At 41.4% G+C, this 23212-nt stretch overlaps 1 protein-coding gene across 3 annotated transcripts in view; it reads left to right on the forward strand.

Moving 5' to 3' along the window:
* ABTB2 (ankyrin repeat and BTB domain containing 2) overlaps nucleotides 1–23212 on the forward strand; it is a 222824-nt gene that overhangs the window by 130284 nt on the left and 69328 nt on the right. For all 3 annotated transcript variants that reach the window (XM_053720534.1, XM_053720535.1, XM_053720536.1), the window contains 3 exons: nucleotides 3081–3259; nucleotides 20515–20620; nucleotides 20794–20896. In XM_053720534.1, coding sequence (XP_053576509.1) covers nucleotides 3081–3259; nucleotides 20515–20620; nucleotides 20794–20896 — 388 coding nt within the window. The remainder of the gene's footprint in view (nucleotides 1–3080; nucleotides 3260–20514; nucleotides 20621–20793; nucleotides 20897–23212) is intronic.

The raw sequence follows: 23212 nt of genomic DNA on the forward strand, positions 1-23212 counted from the left end.
GGTAAACGTCACACACTGGGATAGTGAGGCAGGTAAACGTCACACACTGGGATAGTGAGGCAGGTAAACGTCACACACTGGGATAGTGAGGCAGGTAAACGTCACACACTGGGATAGTGAGGCAGGTAAACGTCACACACTGGGATAGTGAGGCAGGTAAACATCACACACTGGGATAGTGAGGCAGGTATACATCACACAATGGGATAGTGAGGCAGGTAAACGTCACACACTGGGATAGTGAGGCAGGTAAACGTCACACACTGGGATAGTGGGGCTGGGAGCGTCACACACTGGGATAGTGGGGCAGGGAACTTCACACACTGGGATAGTGGGGCAGGGAACTTCACACACTGGGATAGTGGAGCAGGGAACTTCACACACTTGGATAGTGAGGCAGGGAACTTCACACACTTGGATAGTGAGGCAGGGAATGTCACACACTTGGATAGTGAGGCAGGGAACGTCACACACTGGGATAGTGAGGCAGGTAAACGTCACACAGTGGGATAGTGAGGCAGGGAACTTCACACACTTGGATAGTGAGGCAGGGAACTTCACACACTTGGATAATGAAGCAGGGAACATCACACACTGAGATAGTGAGGCAGGTAAACATCACACAGTGGGATAGTGGGGCAGGGAACTTCACACACTGGGATAGGGAGGCAGGTAAACGTCACACACTGGGATAGGGAGGCAGGTATACATCACACACTGGGATAGTGGGGCAGGCAACTTCACACACTGGGATAGTGGGGCTGGGAGCGTCACACACTGGGATAGTGGGGCAGGGAACTTCACACACTGGGATAGTGGGGCAGGGAACTTCACACACTGGGATAGTGGGGCAGGGAACTTCACACACTTGGATAGTGAGGCAGGGAACTTCACACACTTGGATAGTGAGGCAGGGAACGTCACACACTTGGATAGTGAGGCAGAGAACGTCACACACTGAGATAGTGAGGCAGGGAACGTCACACACTTGGATAGTGAGGCAGGGAACGTCACACACTTGGATAGTGAGGCAGGTAAACGTCACACAGGGGGATAGTGGGGAAGGGAACTTCACACACTGGGATAGTGAGGCAGGTAAACGTCACACACTGGGATAGTGAGGCAGGTAAACGTCACACACTGGGATAGTGAGGCAGGTAAACGTCACACACTGGGATAGTGAGGCAGGTAAACGTCACACACTGGGATAGTGAGGCAGGTAAACGTCACACACTGGGATAGTGAGGCAGGTAAACGTCACACACTGGGATAGTGAGGCAGGTAAAAGTCACACACTGGGATAGTGAGGCAGGTAAACATCACACACTGGGATAGTGAGGCAGGTAAACGTCACACACTGGGATAGTGAGGCAGGTAAACGTCACACACTGGGATAGTGAGGCAGGTAAACGTCACACACTGGGATAGTGGGGCTGGGAGCGTCACACACTGGGATAGTGGGGCAGGGAACTTCACACACTGGGATAGTGGGGCAGGGAACTTCACACACTGGGATAGTGGGGCAGGGAACTTCACACACTGGGATAGTGGGGCAGGGAACTTCACACACTTGGATAGTGAGGCAGGGAACTTCACACAGTGGGATAGTGAGGCAGGGAATGTCACACACTTGGATAGTGAGGCAGGGAATGTCACACACTTGGATAGTGAGGCAGGGAACGTCACACACTTGAATAGTGAGGCAGGGAACGTAACACACTTGGATAGTGAGGCAGGGAACTTCACACACTTGGATAGTGAGGCAGGGAACTTCACACACTGGGATAGTGAGGCAGGTAAACATCACACAGTGGGATAGTGAGGCAGGGAACTTCACACACTTGGATAATGAAGCAGGGAACGTCACACACTGAGATAGTGAGGCAGGTAAACATCACACAGTGGGATAGTGAGGCAGGTAAACATCACACAGTGGGATAGTGAGGCAGGTAAACGTCACACAGTGGGATAGTGGGGCAGGGAACTTCACACACTGGGATAGGGAGGCAGGTAAACGTCACACACTGGGATAGTGAGGCAGGTAAACGTCACACACTGGGATAGTGAGGCAGGTAAACGTCACACACTGGGATAGTGGGGCAGGGAACTTCACACACTGGGATAGTGAGGCAGGTAAACGTCACACACTGGGATAGTGAGGCAGGTAAACGTCACACACTGGGATAGTGAGGCAGGTAAACATCACACACTGGGATAGTGGGGCTGGGAGCATCACACACTGGGATAGTGGGGCTGGGAGCGTCACACACTGTGATAGTGGGGCAGGGAGCGTCACACACTTGGATAGTGGGGCAGGGAACTTCACACACTGGGATAGTGGGGCAGGGAACTTCACACACTTGGATAGTGAGGCAGGGAATGTCACACACTGGGATAGTGAGGCAGGGAACGTAACACACTGGGATAGTGAGGCAGGGAACGTAACACACTGGGATAGTGAGGCAGGGAGCGTCACACACTGGGATAGTGGGGCAGGGAGCGTCACACACTTGGATAGTGGGGCAGGGAGCGTCACACACTTGGATAGTGGGGCAGGGAACTTCACACACTGGGATAGTGGGGCAGGGAACTTCACACACTTGGATAGTGAGGCAGCGAATGTCACACACTTGGATAGTGAGGCAGGGAACGTAACACACTGGGATAGTGAGGCAGGCAACTTCACACACTTGGATAGTGGAGAAGGACACTTCACACACTTGGATAGTGAGGCAGGGAATGTCACACACTGGGATAGTGGGGCAGGGAACTTCACACGATGGGATAGTGGGGCAGGGAACGTCTCACATTGGAATAATGGTGCAGATAAACGTCACACACTGGGATAGTGAGGCAGGGAACGCCACACACTGGGATAGTGGGGCAGTGAACATCACAGAACGTGCCAACCTAAGCATGCATTTTAGAATTGTTTGCAGAAGATGCTGTCTTCACATAGCAGTATTTTATTAACATTTATATAAGGAATTCACACACAGATATCACCATGTATGTAGATATTAATAGATAACAGTTTGTCTCATTTACCTTTATATCGTTCCTCACCTGCCTTGGCTCAGGGGTCCCTTGGAAGCTGCACATCTGGATTGAGTCTCTACAGACCTCCTTTTACCAATCACAGCATACTGCTATGGGGATCTTGCTGCAGGAATTTGTCACCATAAGGGAGGAGGATTATAATGAGGAGCTGGTCAGTGAGGGTCTTCCACTTCTGTTTAACATCTTTAAGACCAGAGAGGTAAGGATTATACGTCTGATTCTCATTCAGGCACCTGATACGTAAATAGTTGTCTTGTTACAATTGTCACAAATGATCTGGTAAATCATACAGGGCTAATCTCTGCTTGCAGCCACAACACAGAGAAGTTCCATGGTGCTCCCACACAATAGCAACCATGTCTTATGCTGTGTGTCATATCTGCTTTGTATTTTATATTATTTTACACTTCAGAATGGGTCCTTTCAGTATTATTACATTCAAGCTTTGCACATTCTCTTTTATATTTTAATACATTTAGATTTAGATCTAGTGCCGATTTTACAAATTCTGATTATGTTTTTAAAGATTCTGTTACCTTAATAACTTAGTATTAAACTTTGTATATTTCTGTGTATCTTTTACAAATTACATTTACATTTTTTCTATTTTAAAATAAAACACAGCTTCAGAAAGTGAGAGGGAAAGGGCAATTCCCTGGGCTTAACAGGGGAGTTTCAATGGTATGTCTAAAGATCTCTCATAAGTATTGTGAAATGCTGTAAGAATTTTATGCAAGCTGATCTCATTGATTTGTCTAGCCAGCTGTATGCAGGTGAAGTTTGCTCAAAATTCACAATACACTTATTTAAATCGTCAGAAAGCAATATATACTAAACTAATAGCAAAAGCAAGTTAAATGGTAGTGAAAACATTTCAGTTTAACTTGTATTTGCTGCAAACTGAAACTGTATAGCACCCTGGATGTTCTCCTGTTTACTTCTCTCTCCCCTGTGAGATTCTGTACCCCAGAGAAACTCTTTACTTTCTATGGAAGGCATCTCTCATTTCTCTAGGACAACCTGGTTCCATGCTTTTTTTGTAGATTACAGTAAGTTCAGCCCCTATGAGGTCTGTACTATAATTTCTCTCCAAACTAGAAAATGTTTGTTTATCAAACCCATAGGAAGTAATAAAGGTCTCAGGGAAACTGAAGCTGTCAGGTTTTCAGCATTATGAATACAAGAAATGTAAAGTACAATATAATTTGTAAAAGATACACATACATATACAAGTATGATGATAATTTGTTAAAGTTACACAGAAACTGAAAGCATAATCAGAATTTGGAAAATAATCCTAAATACACTGCGGTATACAAAATTTAATAAAACTAGAAAGTGCAAAGTTTAAATTTAATAAAACTTAATCTGAACTGTAAAGTAATAGAAACGCAAAACACAAAGTATAAATGCAGCAGAACAGATGCAGTGCTACGTTGCACTGGGTTTGTCTTGCCTTTTAAGAATTTCACTAGGGATTAGTCCTTTAAAAACTGGCTGAACCTGGAAGTCCCATTGAGGAGTGAGCTACCTCCCCAATAGAAAGTAATGACGCTCTTTGTGATACAGAACCCACATGAGCTGGCTCCCTTTAGAAAGTAATGACTCTCTCTGTGATACAGAACACACATAAGCTGCCTCCTATAAAAAGCAAAGACTCTCTCTGTGATACAAAACACACATGAGCTGCCTCCTATATAAAGTAATGACTCTCTCTGTGATACAGAACACATATGAGCTGCCTCCTATATAAAGTAATGACTCTCTCTGTGATACAAAACACACATGAGCTGCCTCCTATAGAAAGTAACGACTCTCTCTGTGATACAAAACACACATGAGCTGCCTCCTATAGAAAGTAATGACTCTCTCTGTGATACAAAACACACATGAGCTGCCTCCTATAGAAAGTAATGACTCTCTCTGTGATACAAAACACATATGAGCTGCTTCCTATAGAAAGTAATGACTCACTATGTGATACAGAACACACATGAGCTGCCTCCTATAGAAAGTAATGACTCTCTCTGTGATACAGAACACACATGAGCTGCCTCCTATAGAAAGTAATGACTCTCTCTGTGATACAGAACACACATGAGCTGCCTCCTATAGAAAGTAATGATGCTCTCTGTGATACAGAACACACATAAGCTGCCTCTTATAGAAAGTAATGATGCTTTCTGTGATACAGAACACACATTAGCTACCTCCCCAATAGAAAGTAATGATGATCTGTGATACACAACACACATGAGCTGCCTCACATAGAAAGTAATGATTCTCTCTGTGATACAGAACACACATGAGCTGCCTCCTATAGAAAGTAATGACTCTCTCTGTGATACAGAACACACATGAGCTGCCTCCTATAGAAAGTAATGACTCTCTCTGTGATACAGAACACACATGAGCTGCCTCCTATAGAAAGTAATGACTCTCTCTGTGATACAGAACACACATGAGCTAACTCCTATAGAAAGTAATGACTCTCTCTGTGATACAGAACACACATGAGCTGCCTCACATACGCCTAGATTTAGAGTTGGGCGGTAGCCGTCAAAACCAGCGTTAGAGGCTCCTAACGCTGGTTTTTACCGCCCGCTGGTATTTGGAGTCAGTCATTAAAGGGTCTAACGCTCACTTTCCAGCCGCAACTTTTCCATACCGCAGATCCCCTTACGTCAATTGCGTATCCTATCTTTTCAATGGGATCTTTCTAACGCCGGTATTTAGAGTCGTGGCTGAAGTGAGCGTTAGAAATCTAATGACCAAACTCCAGCCGCAGAAAAAAGTCAGTAGTTAAGAGCCGGTTCATAAAGCTCTTAACTACTGTGCTCTACAGTACACTAACACCCATAAACTACCTATGTACCCCTAATATCTGCCGACCGCCACCTACATTATACTTATGTACCCCTAATCTGCTGCCCCTAACACCGCCGACCCCTATATTATATTTATTAACCCCTAATCTGCCCCCTCAACGTCGCCTCCACCTGCCTACACTTATTAACCCCTAATCCGCCTCACTCCCGCCTCAATAACCCTATAATAAATAGTATTAACCCCTAATCTGCCCTCCCTAACATCGCTGACACCTAACTTCAATTATTAACCCCTAATCTGCTGACCGAATCTCGCCGCTACTGTAATAAATGGATTAACCCCTAAAGCTAAGTCTAACACTAACACCCCCCTAAGTTAAATATAATTTAAATCTAACGAAATAAATTAACTCTTATTAAATAAATTATTCCTATTTAAAGCTAAATACTTACCTGTAAAATAAACCCTAAATTATAATTATATTGTAGCTATTTTAGGATTTATATTTATTTTACAGGTAACTTTGTATTTATTTTAACCAGGTACAATAGCTATTAAATAGTTAAGAACTATTTAATAGCTAAAATAGTTAAAATAATTACAAAATCACCTGTAAAATAAATCCTAACCTAAGTTACAATTAAACCTAACACTACACTATCAATAAATTAATTAAATAAAATACCTACAATTATCTACAATTAAACCTAACACTACACTATCAATAAATTAATTAAATACAATATCTACAAATAAATACAATGAAATAAACTAACTAAAGTACAAAAAATAAAAAAGAACTAAGTTACAAAAAATAAAAAAATATTTACAAACATTAGAAAAATATTACAACAATTTTAAACTAATTACACCTACTCTAAGCCCCCTAATAAAATAACAAAGCCCCCCAAAATAAAAAAATGCCCTACCCTATTCTAAATTAAAAAAGTTCAAAGCTCTTTTACCTTACCAGCCCTGAACAGGGCCGTTTGCGGGGCATGCCCCAAAGAATTCAGCTCTTTTGCCTGTAAAAAAAAACACATACAATACCCCCCCCCAACATTACAACCCACCACCCACATACCCCTAATCTAACCCAAACCCCCCTTAAATAAACCTAACACTAAGCCCCTGAAGATCTTCCTACCTTATCTTCACCATACCAGGTTCACCGATCCGTCCTCGGAAGTCTTGATCCAAGCCTCGGAAGTGTTGATCCAAGCCCAAGCGGGGGGCTGGATCTGTTCCGATCAGCCAATAGAATGCGAGCTCAATCTGATTGGCTGATTGGATCAGCCAATCGGATTGAACTTGATTCTGATTGGCTGATTCCATCAGCGAATCAGAATATTCCTACCTTAATTCCGATTGGCTGATAGAATCCTATCAGCCAATCGGAATTCGAGGGACGCCATCTTGGATGACGTCATTTAAAGGAACCGTCATTCGGCGAGTAGGCGTCGGTTGAAGAGGTTGGATCCGCGTCGGTTGGAAAGAAGATGGCTCTGCTCCGCTCCAGAAGAAAGAAGATTGAAGATGCGATTTGATAGAAGACTTCATCCCGATGATGGACTTCCGACTTCAGCCCGATGATGGATTTCTTCAGCCGCCGCTTGGATCCAGACTTCAGCCCGAGGATGGACGTCACTCTTCAGCCCCCCGCTTGGGCTTGGATCAACACTTCCGAGGCTTGGATCAAGACTTCCGAGGACGGATCGCAAGTGCCCTTTTCAGGGCTGGTAAGGTAAAAGAGCTTTGAACTTTTTTAATTTAGAATAGGGTAGGGCATTTTTTTATTTTGGGGGGCTTTGTTATTTTATTAGGGGGCTTAGAGTAGGTGTAATTAGTTTAAAATTGTTGTAATATTTTTCTAATGTTTGTAAATATTTTTTTTATTTTTTGTAACTTAGTTCTTTTTTATTTTTTGTACTTTAGTTGGTTTATTTAATTGTAGTTATTTGTAGGTATTGATAGTGTAGTGTTAGGTTTAATTGTAACTTAGGTTAGGATTTATTTTACAGGTAATTTTGTAATTATTTTAACTAGGTTACTATTAAATAGTTATTAACTATTTAATAGCTATTGTACCTGGTTAATATAATTACAAAGTTGCCTGTAAAATAAATATTAATCCTAAAATAGCTACAATATAATTATAATTTATATTGTAGCTATATTAGGGTTTATTTTACAGGTAAGTATTTAGCTTTAAATAGGAATAAGTTATTTAATAATAGTTAATTTATTTCGTTAGATAAAAATTATATTTAACTTAGGGGGGTGTTAAGGTTAGGGTTAGAATTAGCTTTAGGGGTTAATACATTTATTAGAATAGCGGTGTGCTCCAGTCGGCAGATTAGGGGTTAATGTTTGAAGTTAGGTGTCGGCGATGTTAGGGAGGGCAGATTAGGGGTTAATACTATTTATTATAGGGTTATTGAGGCGGGAGTGAGGCGGATTAGGGGTTAATAACTTTATTATAGTAGCGGTGAGATGCGGTCGGCAGATTAGGGGTTAATAAGTGTAGGCAGGTGGAGGCGACGTTGTGGGGGGCAGATTAGAGGTTAATTAATATAATATAGGGGTCGGCGGTGTTAGGGGCAGCAGATTAGGGGTACATAGGGATAATGTAAGTAGCTGCGGTTTACGGAGCGGCAGATTAGGGGTTAAAAAAATTTGCAGGTGTCAGCGATAGCGGGGGCGGCAGAATAGGGGTTAATAAGTGTAAGGTTAGGGGTGTTTAGACTCGGGGTACATGTTAGGTGCAGACGTAGGAAGTGTTTCCCCATAGAAAACAATGGGGCTGCGTTAGGAGCTGAACGCGGCTTTTTTGCAGGTGTTAGGTTTTTTTTCAGCTCAAACAGCCCCATTGTTTTCTATGGGGGAATCGTGCACGAGCACGTTTTTGAAGCTGGCCGCGTCCGTAAGCACCGCTGGTATCGAGAGTTGCAGTGGCGTTAAATTATGCTCTACGCTCCCTTTTTGGAGCCTAACGCACTGAAAACCCAGCCATTCTGTGAACTCTAAATACCAGCGGTATTTAAAAGGTGCGGCCAGAAAAAAGCATGCGTAGCTAACGCACCCCTTTGGCCGCAAAACTCTAAATCTAGGCGATTGAAAGTAATGACTCTCTCTGTGATACAGAACACACATGAGCTGCCTCCTATAGAAAGTAATGACTCTCTCTGTGATACAGAACACACATGAGCTGCCTCACATAGAAAGTAATGACTATCTCTGTGATACAGAACACATGAGCTGCCTCCTATATAAAGTAGTGACTCTCTCTGTGATATAGAACCCACATGAGCTGCCTCCCATAGAGAGTAATGACTCTCTCTGTGATACAGAACACACATGAGCTACCTCCTATAGAAAGTAATGACTCTCTCTGTGATACAGAACACACATGAGCTGCCTCCTATAGAAAGTAATGACTCTCTCTGTGATACAGAACACACATGAGCTACCTCCTATAGAAAGTAATGACGCTCTATGTGATACAGAACACACATGAGCTACCTCCTATAGAAAGTAATGACTCTCTCTGTGATACAGAACACACATGAGCTACCTCCTATAGAAAGTAATGACGCTCTATGTGATACAGAACACACATGAGCTGCCTCCTATAGAAAGTAATGACTCTCTCTGTGATACAGAACACACATGAGCTACCTCCTATAGAAAGTAATGACGCTCTATGTGATACAGAACATAGAAACATAGAAACATAGAAACATAGATATTGACGGCAGATAAGAGCCATAGGCCCAGCAAGTCTGCCCCACCTTACCTAACAGTATAAACTTATCTAGTTCGTAGGATAGCCCTATGCTTGTCCCATGCATTTTTAAAGTCCCCCACAGTGTTTGTTGCTACTACCTCTTGAGGAAGTTTATTCCATAAATCAATCACTCTTTCTGTAAAGAAGTGCTTCCTCAAATTACTCCTGAATCTACTACCCTTTAGCTTGAGCTCATGACCCCTTGTTCTTGAATTTTCCATTTTATGTAAAATACCCACAGCCTCAGTTTTACTAAACCCTTTAATGTACTTGAAAGTTGCTATCATATCACCTCTTTCCCTTCTCTCCTCTAAGCTATACATATTTAGGTCATTGAGCCTATCCTGGTAAGTTTTATTTTTTAGACCATGTACCATTTTGGTAGCCCTCCTTTGCACAGATTCAAGTTTGTTAATATCCTTCTGAAGATATGGCCTCCAGAACTGCACACAATACTCAAGATGAGGCCTAACTAATGATCTATAAAGTGGCATAAGAACCTTACTATTTCTGCTGCAAATACCTCTACCAATACATCCAAGCATTCTGCTAGCCTTACTCGCTGCCTTACTACATTGTTTACTAAGTTTTAAATCATCTGAAATAATAATTCCCAAGTCCTGTTCCTCGTCTGTAACAGTCAGTAAAGTGTCATTGAGTCTGTAATTAACATTTGGATTTTTCTTCCCTAAATGCATTATTTTACACTTTGCTGTGTTAAACTTTAGATCCCAGTCGTTTGTCCAATCCTCCAATTGTTGTATATCACTTCTCATTTTGTCTACCCCCCCTGGAACATCCACTCTGTTGCAAATTTTTGTATCATCTGCAAAGAGACATACTTTCCCCTGTAGCCCTTTGCTGATATCGCAGATAAATATGTTAAACAAAACAGGCCCCAGAACTGACCCCTGAGGAACACCACTAGTAACAGCCCCCTCTGCTGAATGAACTCCATTTACTAAGACACTTTGTTTTCTGTCCTTAAGCCAGCATTCCACCCAGTTCACAATTTTTGAATCTAGACCAAGGAGATATAGTTTGTGAATAAGTTTATTGTGTGGGACGGTGTCAAATGCTTTGCTGAAATCTAGATATGCTACATCAACTGCTCCTCCCTTGTCTAATACTTTTGTTACATAATCAAAGAAGTCAATTAGATTAGTCTGACATGATCTCCCTGAAGTAAAACCATGCTGATTTTGGTCCTCTAAATTGTTTGTCTTTATGTGAGTCATAATTCTTTCCTTTAAGAGGCTTTCCATTAATTTCCCTACTACTGAAGTTAAACTAATTGGCCTGTAGTTGCCAGATTCTTCTCTACTGCCCTTTTTATGAAGAGGTATTACATTTGCTATTCTCCAATCATCTGGGACAGCTCCTGTTAATAGTGACTGATTAAACAGATCAGTTAATGGGACAGTTAGCACTGAACGAAGTTCTTTTAAAACCCTTGGATGAATATTATCAGGACCCACTGCCTTTGTAACATTTATTTTTGATAATGCTAACAAAACCTCATCCTCTGTAAAAAGATTACTGTTAAGCTTGTTTCTATTTTGCATAGCATCCCTTAATGTAGACATTGTATCTTCACAATCTTTAGTGAAAACAGAACAGAAGTAATCATTGAGACAGTCTGCAATCTGCTTATCTCCTTCTATTATTCTACCATCAACTGATTTCAATTTTACTATTCCTACCTTATTTTTTCTTCTTTCACTGATATATCTAAAGAATGTTTTGTCCCCATGTTTTACTGACTGTGCTATCTTCTCTTCTGCATCAGCTTTAACCTTCCTAATTAACTGCTTAGTCTTTTTTTGTTGGAGTCTCCATATTTTCATATCATCATCTGCTTGTGTGTGTCTGTAATTTTTATAAGCTATCTTTTTTGTCTTTACAGCATGTGCTACTTCTTTGGAAAACCAAATTGGTTTCCGCTTTCTTTTACTTTTACAGACATGTCTAATACAGTGTGCGGTTGCATCTAAAATGGCACCTTTCACAAATTCCCACTGTTCTTGAACCCCTGTAATAAGATTTTTCCCCTTTAAATAGTTTTTTAGGTATTCTCCCATTAATGAAAAATCTGCCGTCCTAAAGTCTAAAACTTTTGTTTTAGTCTGGGTGTACAGTTCCTGAACATGAATACTAAACCAAACAGATTGATGATCACTGGATCCTAAGTTCTCACCTACAGACACATCTGAAACTGTATCACTGTTTGTAAGTATTAGATCTAATATAGCTTCCTTACGAGTTGGTTCCTTGACTAATTGTTCAAGTGATTCCCCTAGCAGAGATTCAAGAATATACCTGCTTCTAGCCGATCTAGCAGAAGGAATCTTCCAGTCTATATCTGGCAAATTAAAGTCCCCCAGTACTATAACCTTACCCTTCATGGTCATTTTGGTTATTTCATCTAATAACAGATTGTCCAGTTTTTCATCCTGCAATGGAGGCCTATATACAACCCCTATTCTAAAAACATTTTTATCTCCAATTTCCAAAGTCACCCAAATACTTTCCACCTCATCATTTGTTCCTACAATTTCAGTAACCTTTATATTTTCATTTACATACAAAGCAACTCCTCCACCTTTCTTTCCTACTCTGTTCTTTTTAAATAACCTGTATCCAGGTATGACTATGTCCCAGTCATGCAAATCATTGTACCATGTTTCTGTTATAGCTACTAAATCCAAGTTGTCCCTAGTCATTATTGAAATGAGTTCAGGTAATTTATTTCCTAAGCTGCGAGCATTTGTGCTCATGGCACGAAGAATTTTTCTACTAGAATTTCTAGAATTGTTACTTGGACTAACAGTTTTGGCATGCTGTGGGGGGCAGGTGGATATATTAATGCTACCCCCCCTTTATTAGTTTAAATGATTTCTAATAAAGTATTTGAACTCCTCTCCCAGATACTCTGTTCCTTTAGCATCCAAATGCAAGCCATCTCTCCTAAATAACCTAGTATCTTTCCAAACAGAGCTATAATGGCCAATAAAACCAAATCCTCGTTCCCTGCACCACTTATCTAACCAAGAATTAAATGTTGTTATCCGCTCCATCTTTCCTGCTTCCTGGTCATACACAGGTAAAATAGCAGAAAATGATAGAGTTGATGCCACAGTCTCTAAATGATTACCTAGGTCACAAAACTCTTTCTGAACAGCAGCAACATGATTACTAGCCAGATCATTTGTTCCTAAATGAACAATCACATCCAACTCACTTCCCTTTCCTGCTGCCTTAACAATTCTCAAAATACGATTCCTATCCCTGTGAGCAGTAGCTCCTGGAAGACATCTAACCTCCCTTGTTTCTCCTTTACTTTCACCTAAATACACATTCCTCAAAATAGAGTCACCCACTAACAGTCTTTTTCTCAAAAACACATCTGCAGTTCTTTCCTGTGTTATGTTACCTGGAGAATCAGGTGCCAATAGATTTAAATTACCTGTTACAGCTTCAGAGGGCTCAGAAACAGCAATCTCCTCATCACAAGTGTATTCGGCAAGAGCAGCATAGGAGTTTTGCAATGGCAGAGGTTGTGGGCAATGCTTCTGGTCTACTGTTCTAATTCTTCCAGAGCCTACAGTGATCCATCTGCCTCTCCTTGCTGATCTCTGGGGTAGAGGGGCTTCTTTCTGAGGCAGCTTTGTAGAGGTAACAGGTATGTTACTTACCTTAGCTTGAAGTTTAGCTATTTCCTCCCTTAACACACATGAGCTACCTCCTATAGAAAGTAATGACTCTCTGTGATACAGAACACACATGAGCTGCCTCCTATAGAAAGTAATGACGCTCTCTGTGATACATAACACACATAAGCAGCCTCTTATAGAAAGTTATGACTCTCTATGTGATTCAGAACACACATGAGCTGCCTCCTTTAGAAAGTAGTGATTCTCTCCGTGGTACTGAACACACATGAGCTGCCTCTTATAGAAAGTAATGACTCTCTATGTGATACAGAACACACATGAGCTGCCTCCTACAGAAAGTAATGACTATCTGTGATACAGAACACACATGAGCTGCCTACTATAGAAAGTAATGACTCTCTGTGATACAGAACACACATGAGCTGCCTCCTATAGAAAGTAATGACTCTCTGTGATACAGAACACACATGAGCTGCCTCCTATAGAAAGTAATGACTCTCTGTGATACAGAACCCACATCAGCTGCCTCCTATAGAAAGTAATGATTCTCTCTGTGATACAGAACACACATGAGCTGCCTCCTATAGAAAGTAATGACTCTCTCTGTGATACAGAACACACATGAGCTGCCTCCTATAGAAAGTAATGACGCTCTCTGTGATACAGAACACACATAAGCTGCCTCTTATAGAAAGTAATGACTCGCTCTATGATACAGAACACACATGAGCTGCCTCCTATATAAAGTAATGACTCTCTGTGATACAGAACACACATGAGCTGCCTCCTATATAAAGTAATGACTCGCTCTGTGATACAGAACACACATGAGCTGCCTCTTATAGAAAGTAATGACTCTCTATGTGATACAGAACACATGAGCTGCCTCCTATATAAAGTAATGACTCTCTCTGTGATACAGAACACACATGAGCTGCCTCCTATATAAAGTAATGGCTCTCTCTGTGGTACAGAACACATGAGCTGCCTCCTATATAAAGTAATGACTCTCTGTGATACAGAACACACATGAGCTGCCTCCTATAGAAAGTAATGACGCTCTATGTGATACAAAACACACACATGTGTTGCCTCCTATAGAAAGTAATGATGCTTTCTGTGATACAGAACACACATGAGCTGCCTCTTATAGAAAGTAATTATGCTTTCTGTGATGCAGAACACACGAGCTACCTCCCCAATAGAAAGTAATGATGCTCTCTGTGATACAAAACACACATGAGCTACCTCCTCAATAGAAAGTAATGACTCTCTCTGTGATACAGAACACATATGAACTACCTCCTATAGAAAGTAATGACTCTCTGTGTGATACACAACACACATGAGCTGCCTCACATAGAAAGTAATGACTCTCTCTGTGATACAGAACACACATGAGCTGCCTCACATAGAAAGTAATGACTCTCTCTGTGATACAGAACACACATTAGCTGCCTCACATATAAAGTAATGACTCTCTCTGTGATACAGAACACACATGAGCTGCCTCACATAGAAAGTAATGACTCTCTCTGTGATACAGAAGACACATGAGCTGCCTCACATAGAAAGTAATGACTCTCTCTGTGATACAGAACACACATGAGCTGCCTCACATAGAAAGTAATGACTCTCTCTGTGATATAGAACCCACATGAGCTGCCTCCCATAGAGAGTAATGACTCTCTCTGTGATACAGAACACACATAAGCTGCCTCTTATAGAAAGTAATGACTCTATATGTGATACAGAACACACATGAGCTGCCTCCTTTAGAAAGTAGTGATTCTCTCTGTGGTACTGAACACAAATGAGCTGCCTCTTATAGAAAGTAATGACTCTCTATGTGATACAGAACACACATGAGCTGCCTCCTACAGAAAGTAATGACTATCTGTGATACAGAACACACATGAGCTGCCTACTATAGAAAGTAATGACTCTCTGTGATACAGAACACACATGAGCTGCCTCCTATAGAAAGTAATGACTCTCTGTGATACAGAACACACATGAGCTGCCTCCTATAGAAAGTAATGACTCTCTGTGATACAGAACACACATGAGCTGCCTCCTATAGAAAGTAATGACTCTCTGTGATACAGAACACACATGAGCTGCCTACTATAGAAAGTAATGACTCTCTATGTGATACAGAACACACATGAGCTGCCTCCTATAGAAAGTAATGACTCTCTATGTGATACAGAACACACATGAGCTGCCTCCTATAGAAAGTAATGACTATCTGTGATACAGAACACACATGAGCTGCCTCTTATAGAAAGTAATGACTCTCTATGTGATACAGAACACACATGAGCTGCCTCCTATAGAAAGTAATGACTCTCTCTGTGATACAGAACACACATGAGCTGCCTACTATAGAAAGTAATGACTCTCTGTGATACAGAAAACAAATTAGTTGCCTCTTATAGAAAGTAATGACTCTCTCTGTGATACAGAACACACATGAGCTGCCTCCTATAGAAAGTAATGACTCTCTCTGTGATACAGAACACACATGAGCTGCCTCCTATAGAAAGTAATGACTCTCTCTGTGATACAGAACACACATGAGCTGCCTCCTATAGAAAGTAATGACTCTCTCTGTGATACAGAACACACATGAGCTGCCTACTATAGAAAGTAATGACTATCTGTGATACAGAACACACATTAGCTACCTCTTATAGAAAGTAATGACTCTCTGTGATACAGAACACACATGAGCTGCCTACTATAGGAAGTAATGACTATCTGTGATACAGAACACACATTAGCTACCTCTTATAGAAAGTAATGATGCTCTCTGTGATACAGAACACACATAAGCTGCCTTTTATAGAAAGTAATGACTCTCTATGTGATACAGAACACACATGAGCTGCCTCCTATATAAAGTAATGACTCTCTCTGTGATACAGAACACATGAGCTGCCTCCTATAGAAAGTAATGATTCTCTCTGTGATACAGAACACATATGAGCTGCCTCCTATAGAAAGTAATGACTCTCTCTGTGGTACAGAACACACGAGCTGCATCCTATAGAAAGTAATGATTCTCTCTGTGGTACTGAACACACATGAGCTGCCTCCTATAGAAAGTAATGATTCTCTCTGTGATACAGAACACATATGAGCTGCCTCCTATAGAAATTACGATGCTCTCTGTGATACAGAACCCACATGAGCTGCCTCCCATAGAGAGTAATGTCCCTCGCTGTGATACAGAACCCACATGAGCTGCCTCCTATATACAATAGTGACTCTCTCTGTGATACAGAATACACATAAGCTGCCTCTTATAGAAAGTAAAGACGCTCTCTGTGATACACAACACACATGAGCTGCCTCCTATAGAAAGTAATGACGCTCTATGTGATACAGAACACACATAAGCTGCCTCCTATAGAAAGTAATGACTCTCTCTGTGATACAGAACACACATAAGCTGCCTCCTATAGAAAGTAATGACTCTCTGTGATACAGAATACACATAAGCTGCCTCTTATAGAAAGTAAAGACGCTCTCTGTGATACACAACACACATGAGCTGCCTCCTATAGAAAGTAATGACGCTCTATGTGATACAGAACATGAGCTGCCTCCTATAGATTATAATGATGCTACTGTGATACAGAACACACATGAGCTGACTCCTATAGAAAGTAATAACTCTCTCTGTGATTTAGAACACATATGAGCTGACTCCTATAGAAAGTAATGACTCTCTCTGTGATAAAGAACACACATGAGCTGACTCCTATAGAAAGTAATGACTCTCTCTGTGATACAGAACACACATGAGCTGACTCCTATAGAAAGTAATAACTCTCTCTGTGATTTAGAACACACATGAGCTGACTCCTATAGAAAGTAATGACTCTCTCTGTGATTTAGAACACATATGAGCTGACTCCTATAGAAAGTAATGACTCTCTCTGTGATAAAGAACACACATGAGCTGACTCCTATAGAAAGTAATGACTCTCTATGTGATACAGAACACACATGAGCTGCCTCACATAGAAAGTAATGACTCTCTCTGTGATACAGAACACACATGAGCTGCCTCACATAGAAAGTAATGACTCTCTCTGTGATACAGAACACACATTAGCTGCCTCACATATAAAGTAATGACTCTCTCTGTGATACAGAACACACATGAGCTGCCTCACATAGAAAGTAATGACTCTCTCTGTGATACAGAAGACACATGAGCTGCCTCACATAGAAAGTAATGACTCTCTCTGTGATACAGAACACACATGAGCTGCCTCACATAGAAAGTAATGACTCTCTCTGTGATATAGAACCCACATGAGCTGCCTCCCATAGAGAGTAATGACTCTCTCTGTGATACAGAACACACATAAGCTGCCTCTTATAGAAAGTAATGACTCTATATGTGATACAGAACACACATGAGCTGCCTCCTTTAGAAAGTAGTGATTCTCTCTGTGGTACTGAACACAAATGAGCTGCCTCTTATAGAAAGTAATGACTCTCTATGTGATACAGAACACACATGAGCTGCCTCCTACAGAAAGTAATGACTATCTGTGATACAGAACACACATGAGCTGCCTACTATAGAAAGTAATGACTCTCTGTGATACAGAACACACATGAGCTGCCTCCTATAGAAAGTAATGACTCTCTGTGATACAGAACACACATGAGCTGCCTCCTATAGAAAGTAATGACTCTCTGTGATACAGAACACACATGAGCTGCCTCCTATAGAAAGTAATGACTCTCTGTGATACAGAACACACATGAGCTGCCTACTATAGAAAGTAATGACTCTCTATGTGATACAGAACAAACATGAGCTGCCTCCTATAGAAAGTAATGACTCTCTATGTGATACAGAACACACATGAGCTGCCTCCTATAGAAAGTAATGACTATCTGTGATACAGAACACACATGAGCTGCCTCTTATAGAAAGTAATGACTCTCTATGTGATACAGAACACACATGAGCTGCCTCCTATAGAAAGTAATGACTCTCTCTGTGATACAGAACACACATGAGCTGCCTACTATAGAAAGTAATGACTCTCTGTGATACAGAAAACAAATTAGTTGCCTCTTATAGAAAGTAATGACTCTCTCTGTGATACAGAACACACATGAGCTGCCTCCTATAGAAAGTAATGACTCTCTCTGTGATACAGAACACACATGAGCTGCCTCCTATAGAAAGTAATGACTCTCTCTGTGATACAGAACACACATGAGCTGCCTCCTATAGAAAGTAATGACTCTCTCTGTGATACAGAACACACATGAGCTGCCTACTATAGAAAGTAATGACTATCTGTGATACAGAACACACATTAGCTACCTCTTATAGAAAGTAATGACTCTCTGTGATACAGAACACACATGAGCTGCCTACTATAGGAAGTAATGACTATCTGTGATACAGAACACACATTAGCTACCTCTTATAGAAAGTAATGATGCTCTCTGTGATACAGAACACACATAAGCTGCCTCTTATAGAAAGTAATGACTCTCTATGTGATACAGAACACACATGAGCTGCCTCCTATATAAAGTAATGACTCTCTCTGTGATACAGAACACATGAGCTGCCTCCTATAGAAAGTAATGATTCTCTCTGTGATACAGAACACATATGAGCTGCCTCCTATAGAAAGTAATGACTCTCTCTGTGGTACAGAACACACGAGCTGCATCCTATAGAAAGTAATGATTCTCTCTGTGGTACTGAACACACATGAGCTGCCTCCTATAGAAAGTAATGATTCTCTCTGTGATACAGAACACATATGAGCTGCCTCCTATAGAAATTACGATGCTCTCTGTGATACAGAACCCACATGAGCTGCCTCCCATAGAGAGTAATGTCCCTCGCTGTGATACAGAACCCACATGAGCTGCCTCCTATATACAATAGTGACTCTCTCTGTGATACAGAATACACATAAGCTGCCTCTTATAGAAAGTAAAGACGCTCTCTGTGATACACAACACACATGAGCTGCCTCCTATAGAAAGTAATGACGCTCTATGTGATACAGAACACACATAAGCTGCCTCCTATAGAAAGTAATGACTCTCTCTGTGATACAGAACACACATAAGCTGCCTCCTATAGAAAGTAATGACTCTCTGTGATACAGAATACACATAAGCTGCCTCTTATAGAAAGTAAAGACGCTCTCTGTGATACACAACACACATGAGCTGCCTCCTATAGAAAGTAATGACGCTCTATGTGATACAGAACATGAGCTGCCTCCTATAGATTATAATGATGCTACTGTGATACAGAACACACATGAGCTGACTCCTATAGAAAGTAATAACTCTCTCTGTGATTTAGAACACATATGAGCTGACTCCTATAGAAAGTAATGACTCTCTCTGTGATAAAGAACACACATGAGCTGACTCCTATAGAAAGTAATGACTCTCTCTGTGATACAGAACACACATGAGCTGACTCCTATAGAAAGTAATAACTCTCTCTGTGATTTAGAACACACATGAGCTGGCTCCTATAGAAAGTAATGACTTTCTCTGTGATAAAGAACACACATGAGCTGACTCCTATAGAAAGTAATGACACTCTGTGATACAGAAAACAAATGAGTTGCCTCCTATAGAAAGTAATGACTCTCTCTTTGATACAGAACACACATGAGCAAACTCCTATAGAAAGTAATGACTCTCTCTGTGATACAGAACACACATAAGCTGCCTCCTATAGAAAGTAATGTCTCTCTCTGTGATACAGAACACACTTGAGCTGCCTCCTATAGAAACTAATGATGATAAAGAATCCCACAGGTGGTCATTTCCACAGGTAAAAACCGCAATTTCAAATATCAAAATATAGGTAAGGGAGCGGTTTGCAAGCAATGAAATATACTCTGGCAGGTAAAATGGACTATTGGGGAGCACATTAAAGGAGGGGAAATGTTAGAGTACCATGTCCCTTTAACCCTGTCCATGCCCCCACCCCCATTTAACCATAACAGTGCCCCACTGTTATAATATCAAATGACTCCTGCTGCCATATGTGATATTGCATTTACACTTTCTGCTTCACACAAGACTTCACTGGACAGGACACTGTCTCTGAGGTGGATCCAGTGTTTTTGTTTTATCCCACAGTGTGACATTGTGACCCATCAAGTAGGAGCCATCTTTGTCCGTTGCTATGGAGACAATCCAATTCCCAGTATACCAGAGGTACAGAGGGCACCTCCAGCTAGACTAGGTGAGCAGCACATCTTAGAAACAAAAATAATTAAGATTCTAGTGATCAACACAAAGTCTATTGTCAATCTGACAATCTAATGTAGCTGCAGTGATTGTGTGACTGTTGTGTATGTGCTGGGTGCACTGCCTGTACTGACCCTGCAACTGGCTGATATGAGTTTTATCTTACAGATTCTCAGTTCCTTAACAACAGAGAGATGTCAGATGTGACATTTTTGGTAGAAGGAAAATTGTTTTATGCACATAAGATCCTACTTGTCACTGCCTCTAACAGGTAAGATCCTAGCAATACTAACATACTGTTGGCTTTAGTGTATTCCGTAAGATACTTACCTGTTGCTCCACCACTTACATAGAGCCAGTAATTATATATGCAGAGGAGTACATAGCCATCAATTCTACACACAGAGGGCAGACATACAGCCAGTAATTCTACATACAGAGGACAGACATACAGCCAGTAATGCTACATACAGAGGGCAGACATACAGCCAGTAATTCTACATACAGAGGACAGACATACAGCCAGTAATGCAGAGGGCAGACATACAGCCAGTAATGTTACATACAGACTGCAGACATACAGCCAGTAATGTTACACACAGAGGGCAGACATACAGCCAGTAATTCTACACACAGAGGGCAGACATACAGCCAGTAATTCTACATACAGAGGACAGACATACAGCCAGTAATGTTACATACAGAGGGCAGACATACAGCCAGTAATGTTACATACAGAGGGCAGACATACAGCCAGTAATGTTACATACAGAGGGCAGATATACAGCCAGTAATGTTACATACAGAGGGCAGACATACAGCCAGTAATGTTACATACAGAGAGCAGACATACAGCCAGTAATGTTACATACAGAGGACAGACATACAGCCAGTAAGGCTACATACAGAGGGCAGACATACAGTCAGTAATGTTACATACAGAGGACAGACATACAGCCAGTAATTCTACATACAGAGAGCAGACATACAGCCAGTAATATTACATACAGAGGGCAGACATACAGCCAGTAATGCTACATACAGAGGGCAGACATACAGCCAGTAATGTTACATACAGAGGGCAGACATACAGCCAGTAATGTTACATACAGAGGACAGACATACAGCCAGTAATGTTACATACAGAGAGCAGACATACAGCCAGTAATTCTGCATACAGAGGGCAGAAATACAGCCAGTAATGTTACATACAGAGGACAGACATACAGCCAGTAATGTTACATACAGAGGACAGACATACAGCCAGTAATGCTACATACAGAGGACAGACATACAGCCAGTAATGTTACATACAGAGGACAGACATACAGCCAGTAATGTTACATACAGATGAAAGACATACAGCCAGTAATGTTACATACAGAGGACAGACATACAGCCAGTAATGTTACATACAGAGGACAGACATACAGCCAGTAATGTTACATACAGAGGGCAGACATTCAGCCAGTAAAGCTACATACAGAGGGCAGACATACAGCCAGTAATGCTACATACAGAGGGCAGACATACAGCCAGTAATGTTACATACAGAGGGCAGACATACAGCCAGTAATGTTACATACAGAGGGCAGACATACAGCCAGTAATTCTACATACAGAGGGCAGACATACAGCCAGTAATGTTACATACAGAGGGCAGACATACAGCCAGTAATGTTACAGGGCAGACATACAGCCAGTAAAGCTACATACAGAGGGCAGACATACAGCCAGTAATGTTACATACAGAGGGCAGACATACAGCCAGTAATGTTACATACAGAGGGCAGACATATAGCCAGTAATGCTACATACAGAGGGCAGACATACAGCCAGTAATGTTACATACAGAGGACAGACATACAGCCAGTAATGTTACATACAGAGGGCAGACATACAGCCAGTAATGTTACATACAGAGGGCAGACATACAGCCAGTAAAGCTATATACAGAGGGCAGACATACAGCCAGTAATGCTACATACAGAGGGCAGACATACAGCCAGTAAAGCTATATACAGAGGGCAGACATACAGCCAGTAATGCTACATACAGAGGGCAGACATACAGCCAGTAATGTTACAGGGCAGACATACAGCCAGTAATGTTACATACAGAGGGCAGACATACAGCCAGTAAAGCTATATACAGAGGGCAGACATACAGCCAGTAATGCTACATACAGAGGGCAGACATACAGTCAGTAAAGCTATATACAGAGGACAGACATACAGCCAGTAATGCTACATACAGAGGGCTGACATACAGCCAGTAATGTTACAGGGCAGACATACAGCCAGTAATGTTACAGGGCAGACATACAGCCAGTAATGTTACATACAGAGGGCAGACATACAGCCAGTAAAGCTATATACAGAGGGCAGACATACAGCCAGTAATGCTACATACAGAGGGCAGACATACAGTCAGTAAAGCTATATACAGAGGACAGACATACAGCCAGTAATGCTACATACAGAGGGCTGACATACAGCCAGTAATGTTACAGGGCAGACATACAGCCAGTAATGTTACAGGGCAGACATACAGCCAGTAATGTTACATACAGAGGGCAGACATACAG

This window comes from Bombina bombina, chromosome 7 (assembly GCF_027579735.1).
Source record: "Bombina bombina isolate aBomBom1 chromosome 7, aBomBom1.pri, whole genome shotgun sequence".
Lineage (NCBI taxonomy): Eukaryota > Metazoa > Chordata > Amphibia > Anura > Bombinatoridae > Bombina > Bombina bombina.